Source organism: Hydractinia symbiolongicarpus, chromosome 11 (assembly GCF_029227915.1).
Source record: "Hydractinia symbiolongicarpus strain clone_291-10 chromosome 11, HSymV2.1, whole genome shotgun sequence".
Classification (NCBI taxonomy): Eukaryota; Metazoa; Cnidaria; class Hydrozoa; order Anthoathecata; family Hydractiniidae; genus Hydractinia; species Hydractinia symbiolongicarpus.
Genome location: NC_079885.1, coordinates 21,874,089 through 21,886,450, shown reverse-complemented (window position 1 = coordinate 21,886,450; position 12,362 = coordinate 21,874,089). Strand labels below are relative to the sequence as shown.

The 12,362-nt window shown below is 35.1% G+C and overlaps 2 protein-coding genes across 2 annotated transcripts; both read left to right on the top strand.

Moving 5' to 3' along the window:
* Positions 1-1,096: 1,096 nt before the first annotated feature.
* Positions 1,097-4,147, top strand: LOC130614169 (prolyl 4-hydroxylase subunit alpha-1-like). The gene is made up of 2 exons (XM_057435580.1): positions 1,097-2,220; positions 3,016-4,147. Exons 1-2 carry the CDS (start codon positions 1,548-1,550, stop codon positions 3,948-3,950), a joined length of 1,608 nt encoding a protein of 535 aa, XP_057291563.1. The 5' UTR covers positions 1,097-1,547; the 3' UTR covers positions 3,951-4,147.
* Positions 4,148-6,654: 2,507 nt separating this feature from the next.
* On the top strand, positions 6,655-11,240 carry LOC130614474 (probable ubiquitin-conjugating enzyme E2 C). The gene is made up of 7 exons (XM_057435902.1): positions 6,655-6,881; positions 6,971-6,998; positions 8,659-8,745; positions 9,016-9,156; positions 9,683-9,746; positions 9,820-9,879; positions 10,632-11,240. Exons 1-7 carry the CDS (start codon positions 6,778-6,780, stop codon positions 10,688-10,690), a joined length of 543 nt encoding a protein of 180 aa, XP_057291885.1. The 5' UTR covers positions 6,655-6,777; the 3' UTR covers positions 10,691-11,240.
* Positions 11,241-12,362: the final 1,122 nt, after the last annotated feature.

Sequence of the window (12,362 nt, the reverse complement as noted above, 5' to 3'; positions counted from 1 at the left end):
CCCATTTTCCATGTAATTGGTCCAGCCTTCCCTTTTTCTGATTCCTTCTAAATAAATAAATAATAAAGTGTAATTAAGTAAGTCCCTAATATAGTATATAAATAATTAACATACCTTTTTTTATCACACTTTATCCGTCTACTCATTATTATATCGTTCCCGTACATCTGAACAAATACATGGGTTGAGGTGTGTATGTATCATATCACATGTATGTACATTTCATCTTCATTATCCTGATATTTCCATATTCTTTTGTTTTTGTTATGATTGTGTTTTTTGTTGCTGTCCATGGCTGGTGTGATCATTTGATTCACCTAGTCATGCTGATGAAGCCTGATATTGGCAGAAACAGCAAGAGTTTATAAATATTAAAATATATTCACAATTGTCTCACTTTATTGTAGTTAATCCCTGTTAATTTTAGTGCTTTTATCTATCTAAAATAAGACGTGTAAGACAGAGAGTTTATTCTTATAAAAAATGTTCTTAGGAGATTTTCTTATAGCTTAGCGTTTCTTTTCGTCAATTTTATTAATAACTAGATAAATCGGAAGACAAATTTTGGCAATTTTTGTACCCGCAAAGCTTAAATTAGCGAAAGTTTCTGGGGCTTCGCCCCATACCCCACCTGGGGGGCTTACAGCGCCCCCCAGGACCCCCAGCTGCTAAATTCAGGCTTAGTCCAAATATTGCTGCGCAGCAGCAATATTTTGACTAAGTCTTGAAAAAGTCTGGATCCGCCCCTGTGTAACCGTTTGTCAAAAGTACATGATCCTATACATTTTCATGATCAGAGTTTCAAGGCCTATGCGATATTGACGGGCCATTGCTGACGTTATCAAAATTTAAATGATGTTTCTTTTTCACTGTTATCCTGCCTAAGTGGATTTTTCCACGCGCTTTTATCGACTAGTCTTATATAATAATACTCCAGTTCCGTGTGTCTGTGACAGGCAAAGTGGAAGTGATCATTTTCCTTTGATGTTGCCGAAATATGCATGTGTTAAGTTTTTTGACGTTTGTAAATATTACGGAGGGATTTCTTTTGTTTCATAAACACGTTCCAGTAGTTTTATTGAAATCAAAACAAAAGAACTTAATTAAGCGAAATAATCTTGGAAATGTATTGTGAGCACCATTCAGCAATACTTGCGCCCTGTACGCAACTGACATCAAATGTGTAAAAGATCAATTCAAAATTCAAAAGTTTTTTTTTAGTTTTGTAGTATGTTTTTTGTACACCTGATTTTGTTTTACTCTAGTTTACTGCGTATAATCTTTCCTCCGAGACGGGAAGTTTAGGGTTTCACTTTCGCACTCGCCACAATAACCCAGTGTTTGATATTGCGCACGTTTGTACAGAATGCGAGGAATCATATTTTAACATACAGAAAAACATCTGAATCAGTTTAGTATACCGAAAGTTGTTAAAAGCAGGTGCCGTTTTTAGATTGGTTATGCATACAATTCAAAAAAGATCAAGAAAAAGTTCACCGTATTTTTTAAAAAAACACTCATATTGAAACACCGCAAAACGAGGGGTTATGATTTTTTTGACGTTTTTACTCTGCATTGTGAAGTTCGGGTTGGCTTTCAATGCTGGAACTATAAACGCAAAGTCCGTACAATATGAATTCTTCACAGCTGCTTCGGATATGGAGATTTTACATAAAGTTGAAAAAAAATTAGGGAAAAGATTTCTCAAGTATGTCAAGGCAGAAGAGAAGAGGCTGAATGAATTGGAGAGGTACATTCGGCAGATCGAGCAGACGCTACCACCTAGAACACTCGTGCCTGGCAAAGAACAATTATGGGTTACAGGCATGTCAAACTCGTATGGCATTTTAAAACGATTTACAAAGTTTTGGAATATAATTTCAAAATATTCCAAAACTAACACATCGAAGAAATACATGGAAAAAGTCAAATCCGACATTGAAAGGTTACGAAGGGCTTACCCAAGTCAGGACGATCTTAGAGGAGCACTCGCGGCTGTCTTTCGTATACAAGATACGTATGATATTTCACCAGCTATGTTTATCAACGGGTTAGATAAACAATCGCACATCCTTACTATGGAAGAAATATTTGAGATGGGATTTCTATGTGTGGGCGTAGGGGATTATTACCATGCACAAATGTGGTTCAAAGAAGCTCTGTATAGGTTCCCACCTGAGGTCAATCAAGTTGGATTTCTTGACAGATTGTCACTTATAGGTGAGATATATTTTTATATAAGATTATATTCTTATATAAGAAATAATAAAAAGAAGAGAGCCATTTCGACTTTTTAACATGTCTAGTTCACAGCTCGGGATACTAACAAACTGCGCGAAAATAGATCTACATTGACGCCCATCCTTTTCCCCAGGGTTTTATGAATTTTTAATATCCTTAAAGGAAGCTAACTAGGCCACCACATTTCTTTTAAAGGCCTCTAAGGAACACATGCAAAAATAAAAGCAAACTCTTTCCCAGTACTTTTTGAGGGGCCAAGAGACCCTGGGGACAAGGAAGGAATACAAAAATTCAATAGACGTCCAGGATCTTTAATAGAGCTATTTGACAAATTTATCTCTAAAAGCATTATTAAAAAATATTTTTTTACAGTACGCCGTATCTTCAGAATGGCTTTGTAAATAGAATGTATATACTAAACAAGCAATTTTAAAACGTGGAAAAATTACTTTCCCGCTGGTATTGGCTACTGTGCTTATTGCCAAAATGCGTTTTACTGCGTCTGTTTACGACCAACATTCCACAGTAGAACGATGATATGCAATGATACCGAAGTAAAGATGCCAAAATGTGGCCTGTCTTGTCAACTTAAAGCTTATTTCATAGGCTTTCCTTTAATAATAGCCATATTCTGTCTGTCTCTGCGCGAAATGGTACCTGAAGTACCAAAAACACACGAAATGCTGTATATAAAAGACATGCGAACTAGTATACCTATTAGTATCGTGTTTTTTTCTTTATAATCTTATATCTTTATAATCTCTTTCTGCATAGAGTACCTTGCGTGGTCCGAATATCAACTGGGAAACTTGGAAGACGCTCTGAAACACACTCGCAATATTGTAAAATTAAACCCAGCCCATCCGTCGGCTAAAATTAACTTGGAATTATTTCAGAATGAACTCGACAAAGCAAAATCTGATCCGACAATAAGGAAAAAATTTAAAGTATTTCGCCAACATTGGGAGACTAAATATGCGAAATTGTGTAAGGGTGAAGAAAAAATGGAACAAGCTATCAAGGATAAACTGTTATGCAAATACAGCCAGCACAGACCTCGATTTATTTTAAAACCTTTGAAGATGGAGTTTGCCTATAACGATCCTGAAATTATAATCTACCACGATTTGCTGAGAGATCACGAAATGGAACACATCAAGAAGAAATCCATTCCTCTCCTAAACCGCGCCACAGTACACCATCCCGAAACTAACCAATTGGTATACGCAGATTACCGCGTTTCGAAAAGTGCTTGGATTGCACCGGAAATGGACGAAGTAGCGGCAAATATTATTAATAAAGTCGGTCACGTTGTAAACTTAAATATGAGATATTCCGAGGAACTACAAGTCGCGAATTATGGTTTAGCCGGGCAGTACGAACCACATTTTGACCATTCAACTTTAAAAAATCCAAAACCCTTCAAAAAATACGGCGGAAATCGAATAGCCACAATGCTTATGTATATGTCCGATGTGCAGTACGGAGGTTGTACAGTGTTTACGAACACCGGCCCCGGTGTTTTAGTAAAACCGGAAAAAGGTTCCGGAGTTTTTTGGTATAACCTGTTACGGAACGGAAAAGGCAATCCAAAAACGCAACATGCGGCTTGTCCTGTAGTACTAGGTCAAAAATGGGTATCAAATCTTTGGATTCACTCAGATGGACAGGAATTCAACAGACCGTGTAGTTTAAACAAAGACGAGTAAAATACCCAGCCAGTAAAATTGTTGTTAATTATAAATTAGTCAATTTGGGCGACCTATAAAAGTGACAAAAAAATATTTTTTGAAAACTGGGAGACATCACAATCGAGACATAATAATAATCGAGAAGGTGTACATACGTGCTAGTGTATATTTAAAATAAATTTTATCGCAAATCTACAAATAAGTACAATACTTTACCTCTTGAAATTGTTTTTAAATGTCTTAAATCAATGTAAATTGTTTTAAGTTCCCCAACCTCGTCCCCAGGGTCTTGTGCCTCCTGAGCCATTATTACGGAGTGGCCAACCGCTATCGGCTTCATCAAAAAGGCAAAATGCCCTGGGACAAGATTGTTAAGTTCACGTGTTAAGTTCTGTTATGACTGGCGAAAGGCGTTAGGGTAATTGCTGCTTTGCATTCTATGAAAGCCGTTTGGCGGAAAGTGGATTGCTTTAACTCAACTGAAAATATTTATTTACGGTGAAAGTGCAGACCGCAGACCTAAGACCTTGTGGTCATGAGTGCAACGTGCCCGTTGTGTTAATTCAAAATGTGTTTTCCCTGAAATTATAGTGGATAAAAAAAGAGGATCAAAGGCTATTATCACGAATTGCCCCCAGAAGAAATGTGAAGAGCTGTTATTCTCGTCGTTCGAGCTTTTTTAGATAAACTTTCGAGGTTTGTCTTAAAAAGAGCCCTGGGATCGAGAATGCCGAGCTACAGGCAATCACTGTTATAATTTTCTATCTTGTACTGCGTTACGAAAATGTAAAAGCAAAAATTTAAAAAGGCTTTTGCGCACGTGAAATGTCTTTGCACCTAACTCTCGTTCCCTGTACTTATTTTCCGCTTTCTGCCATATATACATACATGATTAGCATCGAGCCAAAAACTTTTTTAAATTTTAACCTTCCATGTCCTCTAGATTGATCAGATTTTACTTCGAATTTTAAGATTGCAGCGCAAGGGAAAAGTCCATTTTTTGATATTGTCCCCGAAGAATAAAAAAGGTGAGAAATTGTTTTTAGGACCAGGCTGCCCCCTCCCTATTGCTTACGATTAGCCTTTTTTCGTAGGTTGTCTTGCATTTACAGCCTGGTCCCCAAGGGCTATTGCTTATTTGAAATTGAAAAGGCTTTTAAGACCGGCGCAAATGCGTCAAACTGTTCATCAAACAGCTCATCAAACTGTTTGATGAAATCGTATTTTCCATTTGCGTTAACTCGTCAAACACGTTTTATCAAAACATTTGACGATTGAGGGCCGATTCATTTATAAAATTTCAAAATGGCGGCTGATATGGCGAAACTTCTGGTATGGAGCTTATGGATTCTGATGATGAAAAGCCACATCGAGAAAAAACACGCAGGTATAAAACGAAGAGATGAAAAGGGATACTTTAATAACATTGTAAAGGAACTAAAAATCGAAGATCGATTTGGATTCTGAGAAATGTTCCGAAAGGACATTGTTGATTTTGAGTTAATATTAACCAAAATTTCGGATTTAATTTCGCCTAAGTATAGACTTGGTGGAAACAAACACGTGAATGCTGATAAAAGGCTAGCATTACCTTTACGGGTTTTAGCTACCGGCAAAGCTTTGAAGTGGTTACAAATTTCTCAAAAATTTGAAGAAGGATGGAATTTTCCGCACGCTTTAGGAGCAATAGACGGGAAGCATGTGAGGATTCAAAACCCAAAAATGGTGGCTCATTTTACTATAACTATAAACATGATCATTCCATTATTTTAATGGCAATTGCAGGTCCTGAATATGAATGTTTGTATGCCGATGTTGGATCTAATGGAAGGGTAAATGATTTAGGTGTATGGAACAAAACGTCCCTACTATAGAAGATGGCACTTTTACTCATCCAAAGGACGCGAAATTACCTAATGGTGAAGAAACCCCTTATGTTTTTCTTGGAGATGACGCCTTTGCTTTGAAAAAGTTTATGATCAAGCCGTTTCCTCAACAAGGATTAAATGGCCAGAAGAGAATTACAATTATAGACACAGTAGGGCGCAACCTCGTTCCCAGGACTATTTGCTTCTCAACGGCGCTTTCTGATAGTTCTAGCGAAATAGCCTTTTCGACGCCACGGTAAAAAGTGCTGGGGTCGAGCTTGAGTAGGGCGCGAAGAATATCGGAAAACCTCTTTGGTATTTTGGCCAATAGGTGGTGTCTTTTTCACTATTATCAATTTAGATTCGAAACATGTCGAAGATGTCATTTTTACCGCGCTTATTCTTCACAATATGCTTCTGAAAAGCACGAATTCAAAAAAGGTGGTAAACCTTATCCTGACTCAAATGCGTCAAACAGCCATCAAACAGCAAACTCAGTTTGATGAACCCATCTCGTTTGATGAAAAGTTTCATCGTCAAACTTCATCAAACTCAATTTTTTTTCTACTTTTCTCTGTTTTTTCGAAAAAGTCGTGTTTGATGATTCAACTCAAATCCATCAAAATTTTCATCAAACTCCCTTGTTTGATGGATGAAAAGTTTGACGCATATGCGCACACCTTTATTCTAGCAGGCGTTTTTACGCTGCGCCCATGGCGAAAAAAAGTTCTCAAGTGCATGCGCCGTTGGGCTTATAAAAACTTTTACCATCTTAACTTTTTTTTAAAAAGTAAGTAACACCATTGGTTGATTCTGTATCATTGTTGGTCCTAATTGGTTGATAAAAATTTCTATCAAAATCGCGGCAACTTCGAGTTCAAGCCGGGTGTTCAAAAAATAGCTTTCGCCATCTACAAAGCAAGACCATAACAGTTTATAATAAAATACCATCGCTCACAAATTTATAGCTACATAACATGAACTCCCGAAGAAGTAATAATGCGACAAGGAGAAAGCAAGGATCAGCTGCAATAAAATGTGAACCTGCCACTCGTAAATGTAACAGCTCAGTCACATCAAGGTAAACTTAGCTAAAGAAAACAGATCAGTTTGTTGATCTGGACTTAACGTAATCATTAAAAACGATGAGCAAATTCCATCTTTTTTTAGATTGATGAAAGAACTTTCTGAAATTATGGTGAGAAATGCTTATATGTATATATATGTAGATCTTAGTTATGACTAAGCTACGACCTGTAAAAAAACATATTGCTAGCTAGCTACAATTGATTGTTATGATGCTATATACTATTGATATCATGTTAAAAGAACAAAGAAGTTGTTCATCAGTAGTTCAGTAGGTGGTAGAGGAGGTTTCCCCTAGTGGAAACAATCCACTAACTATGGCTTTTTGTGATTTTTTTGGGCTAGCCACTTTAAATCTCGCTATAATAACAGCCATATTCTGTCTGTATTTGCGCAAGATGGCACCTTAAGTAGCGAGACATACAAAATGCAGTATGTAAAGGACGGATGACTCATAGATTTTTCCACAGGTTATTGACTATTTATTATTATTATTGTTACTAACGTTTGACTCACTTCACAACTCAAATCCCGGCAAATATTTCGACCTTTGGGGTCCATCCTAGAAACAATTGACAGGGTATATCCCATGGAATAATAAAATCCCTGGAAAATACAAATCACAAATCGATCATTTAGCAAAAACGTCGAAGATTAGTTGTTCATTCAACTTTGTTGTTGTTTTATTTTAAGCTCAGGTGTCATGGAGTGCTTAGCTACTTTACTAAAAAGGCTTTACTCAAGTGATCAAGGGGTTGTTGGCAAATGATGTTCATCTTTTTTACTGGCATGGGGCTAATTGATACTCCACTTGCCTGTTATAGCCAATAAAAGTTGTTTCCGACATTTTCAATAAGTTGTTTTCTACCTATTTGTATGGTAGTCATCAGTACTTTTAAAGATAGATAGATAGATAGATAGATAGATGTGGCCTAATGTGGCCACTTCAAAAATAAACCTGCTATGATGCTAGAAATTCATCAATGGTTGTGGATTCATAAAGTGATAAAGTTCTATCTTTCCGTTACTCGAAACAGATTTTCTGGCACTTTTGCTAGGTCTCACTATGCATGAGTATTAAATTTACTTTTGTTTTGGATCATCCTTTCATGACAAAACTTCAGAATACAAACCTACCCTGTGTAAACACACATAACATTCTAATTTAAATGAATTGGATCTCTTTGTTAGGTATACCTTGTTAAAAGCGTCTTGTAAAAGTTAATTGCCTCTTGCGCTCCTATAATTTGACTATACGATTGAATGATATTAATGAATATATATAATATATGCATATTAATATCATTCAATATTAATGAATGATATTAAAATGCATCTTAAACCACAGGAAAACACAAAAAGGGTCTGTGATTATAGTTTATAAAATTAGATGTTTTGGTTTATCTGTTTATACAAAAACTACAATCAATAGACAAAGTGTTGGCGTAGATCACAAGTTTTCTTTCTGGTGCAATAATAAGGGTAGTATACGCTATGAAATATTTACACCATTGTCTTCATTTGCTTGCCACAGGCCTCTTAGGATCTGCAAAATAGTTTAGACCTGTCACTTCATATTGAAAATAAAAACCTTGTCATGTATTTAAGTTCTTTGTTATTTAGTTTTCTAGATCAAATATTTATAAGTAGAAAACTTGCCTTTGATGTAACAAAATCATTGCCTTTTTAATTTTAAAAAATCCTGTCAAAGTCTTTCAGTGTCTTTTTATTACCCTTTGAAAACTAAACATTAAGTTTTCCTCTTTTTTCAGCTTTCTACCGACAAGTCTGTCACAGCATTCCCAGATGAAGAAAATACTTTTCAATGGTTAGGAAAGATTAAAGGACCTGTTGATTCGGTGTGTTATTTTATATATAGAATATAGATGTTTTCCAACGTAGAGAGTACTATGACAAAGTAGCTGGGTTCTCACAAATCCCTTTGCCTAGGAAGCCTAGGGACTTGAACTCTAGATTTTTGTTTAAATTCACCATGAACTCTTATCTTCTGAGCCATGTCATCAGCAAAGCAGTTTTCTTCGGTATATCAACCTACAAGGACTTAAAGCTGGATCAATGGGGGTTTGCTTTTAATTCGTTTATTTTTTATTGGTTTTACCTCGTTTTAGGTATATGAAGGATTAGCCTATAAAATGAAGTTGGTATTTCCTGAAAATTATCCTTATGATGCACCAACCATAACATTTGTAACACCATGTTTTCATCCTAATGTTGATACGCATGGAAATATTTGTTTAGATACATTAAAAGTAAGTTAAAAAATATCCGCAGACCTTTTTATAAAAACATGTTTAATGGAATATTGGGGTGAAGTTCCAGGTTAAAAACAATGGATCTATAGTTCAGAATTTAGGAGCACATCCGGCCCTATCCGAGGGTGATGCGTGTACTAAAGGGGGATTTTCACTAAGTGAATTGAATTTGGAAACTGCAAAATATCTCTTTGATTTTCATAAGAAACAAAAAAACATGTGGCGAATTTAAAATGCTGAATGTAAGTACTCTTTTAGGTATTAAAAACAAGACAGTTATTTTGATTTTTTTTCAGGATTTTTTATTAAAAAACTGGTTTAACAGTAAAATATTTCGCCAATTAAAGTACAACCTGTTTCTACTTTACGTAGAAAGAATTTTTTTGAAGTGAAATCCAAAAAAAAACTCTGCCCATGCTCAGATACATCATCAAAAAAACATAGTGACCCTGCACTAAAGTCACGACTATGATGATCAAAGAAACGTTTTGTTTTTAGCGTGATAATATTTTTTCCCTTATAGGAAAGGTGGTCCTCATGTAACAGTGTTTTATCAATATTATTGTCAATTCAGAGTCTTCTTCAAGGTTGGTATGTTTTGCTAACAGTTGTGGCAGTCAAGTAACGGCAATTATTCAAATGTACCATGTGTTCTCTTAGATCCTAACGTTGATAGTCCACTGAATGTGCAAGCTGCAAAACTATGGTCTGAACAAGCAGGTGCGTATCTCTGTTCTGGTGTCATGAACAAAATTGTTAACGTTCATCTTATATTTTTGTTCTTTATACTTAATTACTGTTGTTTTGGGTCATTTTTAGTAGACATGGTTATTCAATATTTAACATTCGGTACTCTTCTTGTTTCTGTTGCTACTGGCATCGATGAGGCTCCTTTCAAGAAGCTCTAATTACATTAAAGTTATTATATGTGCTAAATTTTTGTAAATAAATGTTTTGAAAATTGTGCCAGCATCAACTTTTGCGAATCACCAAGAGTTTAAACTTTCAAAAATGTACATCAAACCGTTTTCTTTTATCGTTTATAAACTTTTGATAATCAATGCTTTTAGAAAATTTGGTAAAAATTTCTCTTCATAAATAACCTTTTTTATCAGCATATTCAAGCTGAGATAGGGGAATTTTTTAAGAAAATGCTAAGCATATTGTCTATATTAAAGGGGCTACGAAACGATTCAATAAGCTCAATCCCCGCAATTTCCAAAGAATGTCGTGTAATAAACAGACCACTCAAAGGGTCAAGGTGCAAGAAATTATACACACTTCAGACGTGTACAACAGCCTGTTTATGAATAATAAAATTTGTATTTTCTTAAAAAAGGAAAATTATTTTTCAATATTCTCTTTGGCGGTAAAATAATCTATGGTCTCAACTAAACAGCCTTGTGTGGTTCTTGGTCCTTTAATTTGGTCATCTTTTGCCAGTAAATGCGTTCGTTATTGTTTTCTTTCAGAATACAAAGAGGTACTTTGGAGTCATTCCACTGAAGCACAAGAAGTCTTCAAAGAGTAACAGTTCTTTTAACATTTTATCATAGAATAATGCAAACCTATATATCCATAATGAATATAATTATACACGTTAATTTTAGAAATTTTCACGGAAAAAATTCAGTAAATTCGCACAATATTAAGGTCTTTTTAGAAACCTCGAAAATAATTTTTATCTGGTTCTTATTCTTCCTTCGAAATTAAAGATTTTTTTTTCTGCCAAAATTTCAGTTTGTGGTCATCCCCGCGAAATTTCTTAGGTGAAATAATATTCAATTATGTTTCGTTTGCTAAAAATTTTCTCCTTCAACAGAGTTTCACTCCTGTGATCTGAAAAATAATGGGAACCTTGATAAAATGACTGACCTTTTATAAATATACAAAATTTATGAGGTATTTTGTGTTTCATTAACTGTCCTAGAATCAGGCAGGTTGGGTGGGCGGTGGTTGCATTAATCATGAAGTGTATGCTTCCGTTGTTTATTTTTTCTTCAACAATGCTTGAGGTGTATCATTATTGCGTGTACAAAATGTATTTTTATAGTTAGCGTAATAAATCTATTTATAAAATCCACGTGCTTTTTTTTTAATTGAGTGGTAACTAAGGTCTATTCATGGTTCAACTCAAACGAAATGGATTGGATCTGGCGCTTAATAGAAAACTTTTTTCATATATGACATAATTTCGAAATTATTTTTTGCTGACCCTAAAAGTGATGGCGTCAACTAATTTGGTTTAGCGGGACCAAAATTTTTGGCACCCATTTTTTCATTTTTTTTGGGTTATCAAAAAATCACTTTTAACACGCGTGTGCACAGAAGCCCTCACTAAAAGAAGTTTTAAAAAAAATCATTGTTCTTCTCATTTTTGTAAAAGTTCTTTTCTTCTTTTTGCTATCGTCGTTCATAATCAAAGCAAAGCTAACTCCTCTTCTGAAGAATCTATTCAAACTATGAGATATTTTATTTACGCCAGAGTGTCTGGAATTAGAGTAAAGTCTGAAAAGTAGTTTTAGAAAAAAAATTAAAATTTTTTAAGTTAGGGCCTTAACAATTTTTTTTTCTGGAATTACTTTATGATTGTCTGGAAATTTAATTGAAAAAAGTCTTGTTACCATGCGCTTTTTATCGCTATGTGGAAACCAAGCTTTGATATGCTTATAATTGACTTTGCATTTTTAGGGATTCATATTTGTTAGTATGTATATAAGGGAAATATCAGGAAAATAAAGAGTTGATGATAGCCTGATATTGATAAGACTGGATTCGTAATTTTGTCATGTCGGATTCAGTCGTCAATTCATTCAGATAATAAAGGAAAGTCCAGTATTTTATCGGTAAAAAAGTTGTTAGGCAACCAGCTAAGCAACTAGAGGGCTGAAAATTTTATCTATCTATAAACTTCCATGAAGGTCTGGTCAAAAATGGGGTCACTTATACGTTCATGTGATTTTGCTAAGGGTGCCATCTGGCTGTTGGGTAAAATTGAAGGTACAACCGTTGAACAAACTTAGCGTGTGAGGAGTTTAGAACCGTCCCGTCAGGAAATAAAAGAATCCTGGGGACGAGGAAGTATTTGACCATTATTGACAAAAAAATGAATAACACTCAACGCTCTTTATTTTGTTTTGGAAGAAGCACTTCGCTTGTTCCTTACAATTTTTATTTGAAATTAATGCGTCGCGATATTTTCA

Excerpts from the sequence above, each read along its gene's own strand:
- LOC130614169 (XM_057435580.1), top strand. The coding sequence starts at position 1,548 with ATGATTTTTTTGACGTTTTTACTCTGCATTGTGAAGTTCGGGTTGGCT. Across the intron at positions 2,221-3,015 it reads TGACAGATTGTCACTTATAG|AGTACCTTGCGTGGTCCGAA; the intron begins GTGAGATATATT and ends CTTTCTGCATAG.
- LOC130614474 (XM_057435902.1), top strand. The coding sequence starts at position 6,778 with ATGAACTCCCGAAGAAGTAATAATGCGACAAGGAGAAAGCAAGGATCA. Across the intron at positions 8,746-9,015 it reads TTAAAGGACCTGTTGATTCG|GTATATGAAGGATTAGCCTA; the intron begins GTGTGTTATTTT and ends ACCTCGTTTTAG. Across the intron at positions 9,157-9,682 it reads TTTGTTTAGATACATTAAAA|GAAAGGTGGTCCTCATGTAA; the intron begins GTAAGTTAAAAA and ends TTTCCCTTATAG.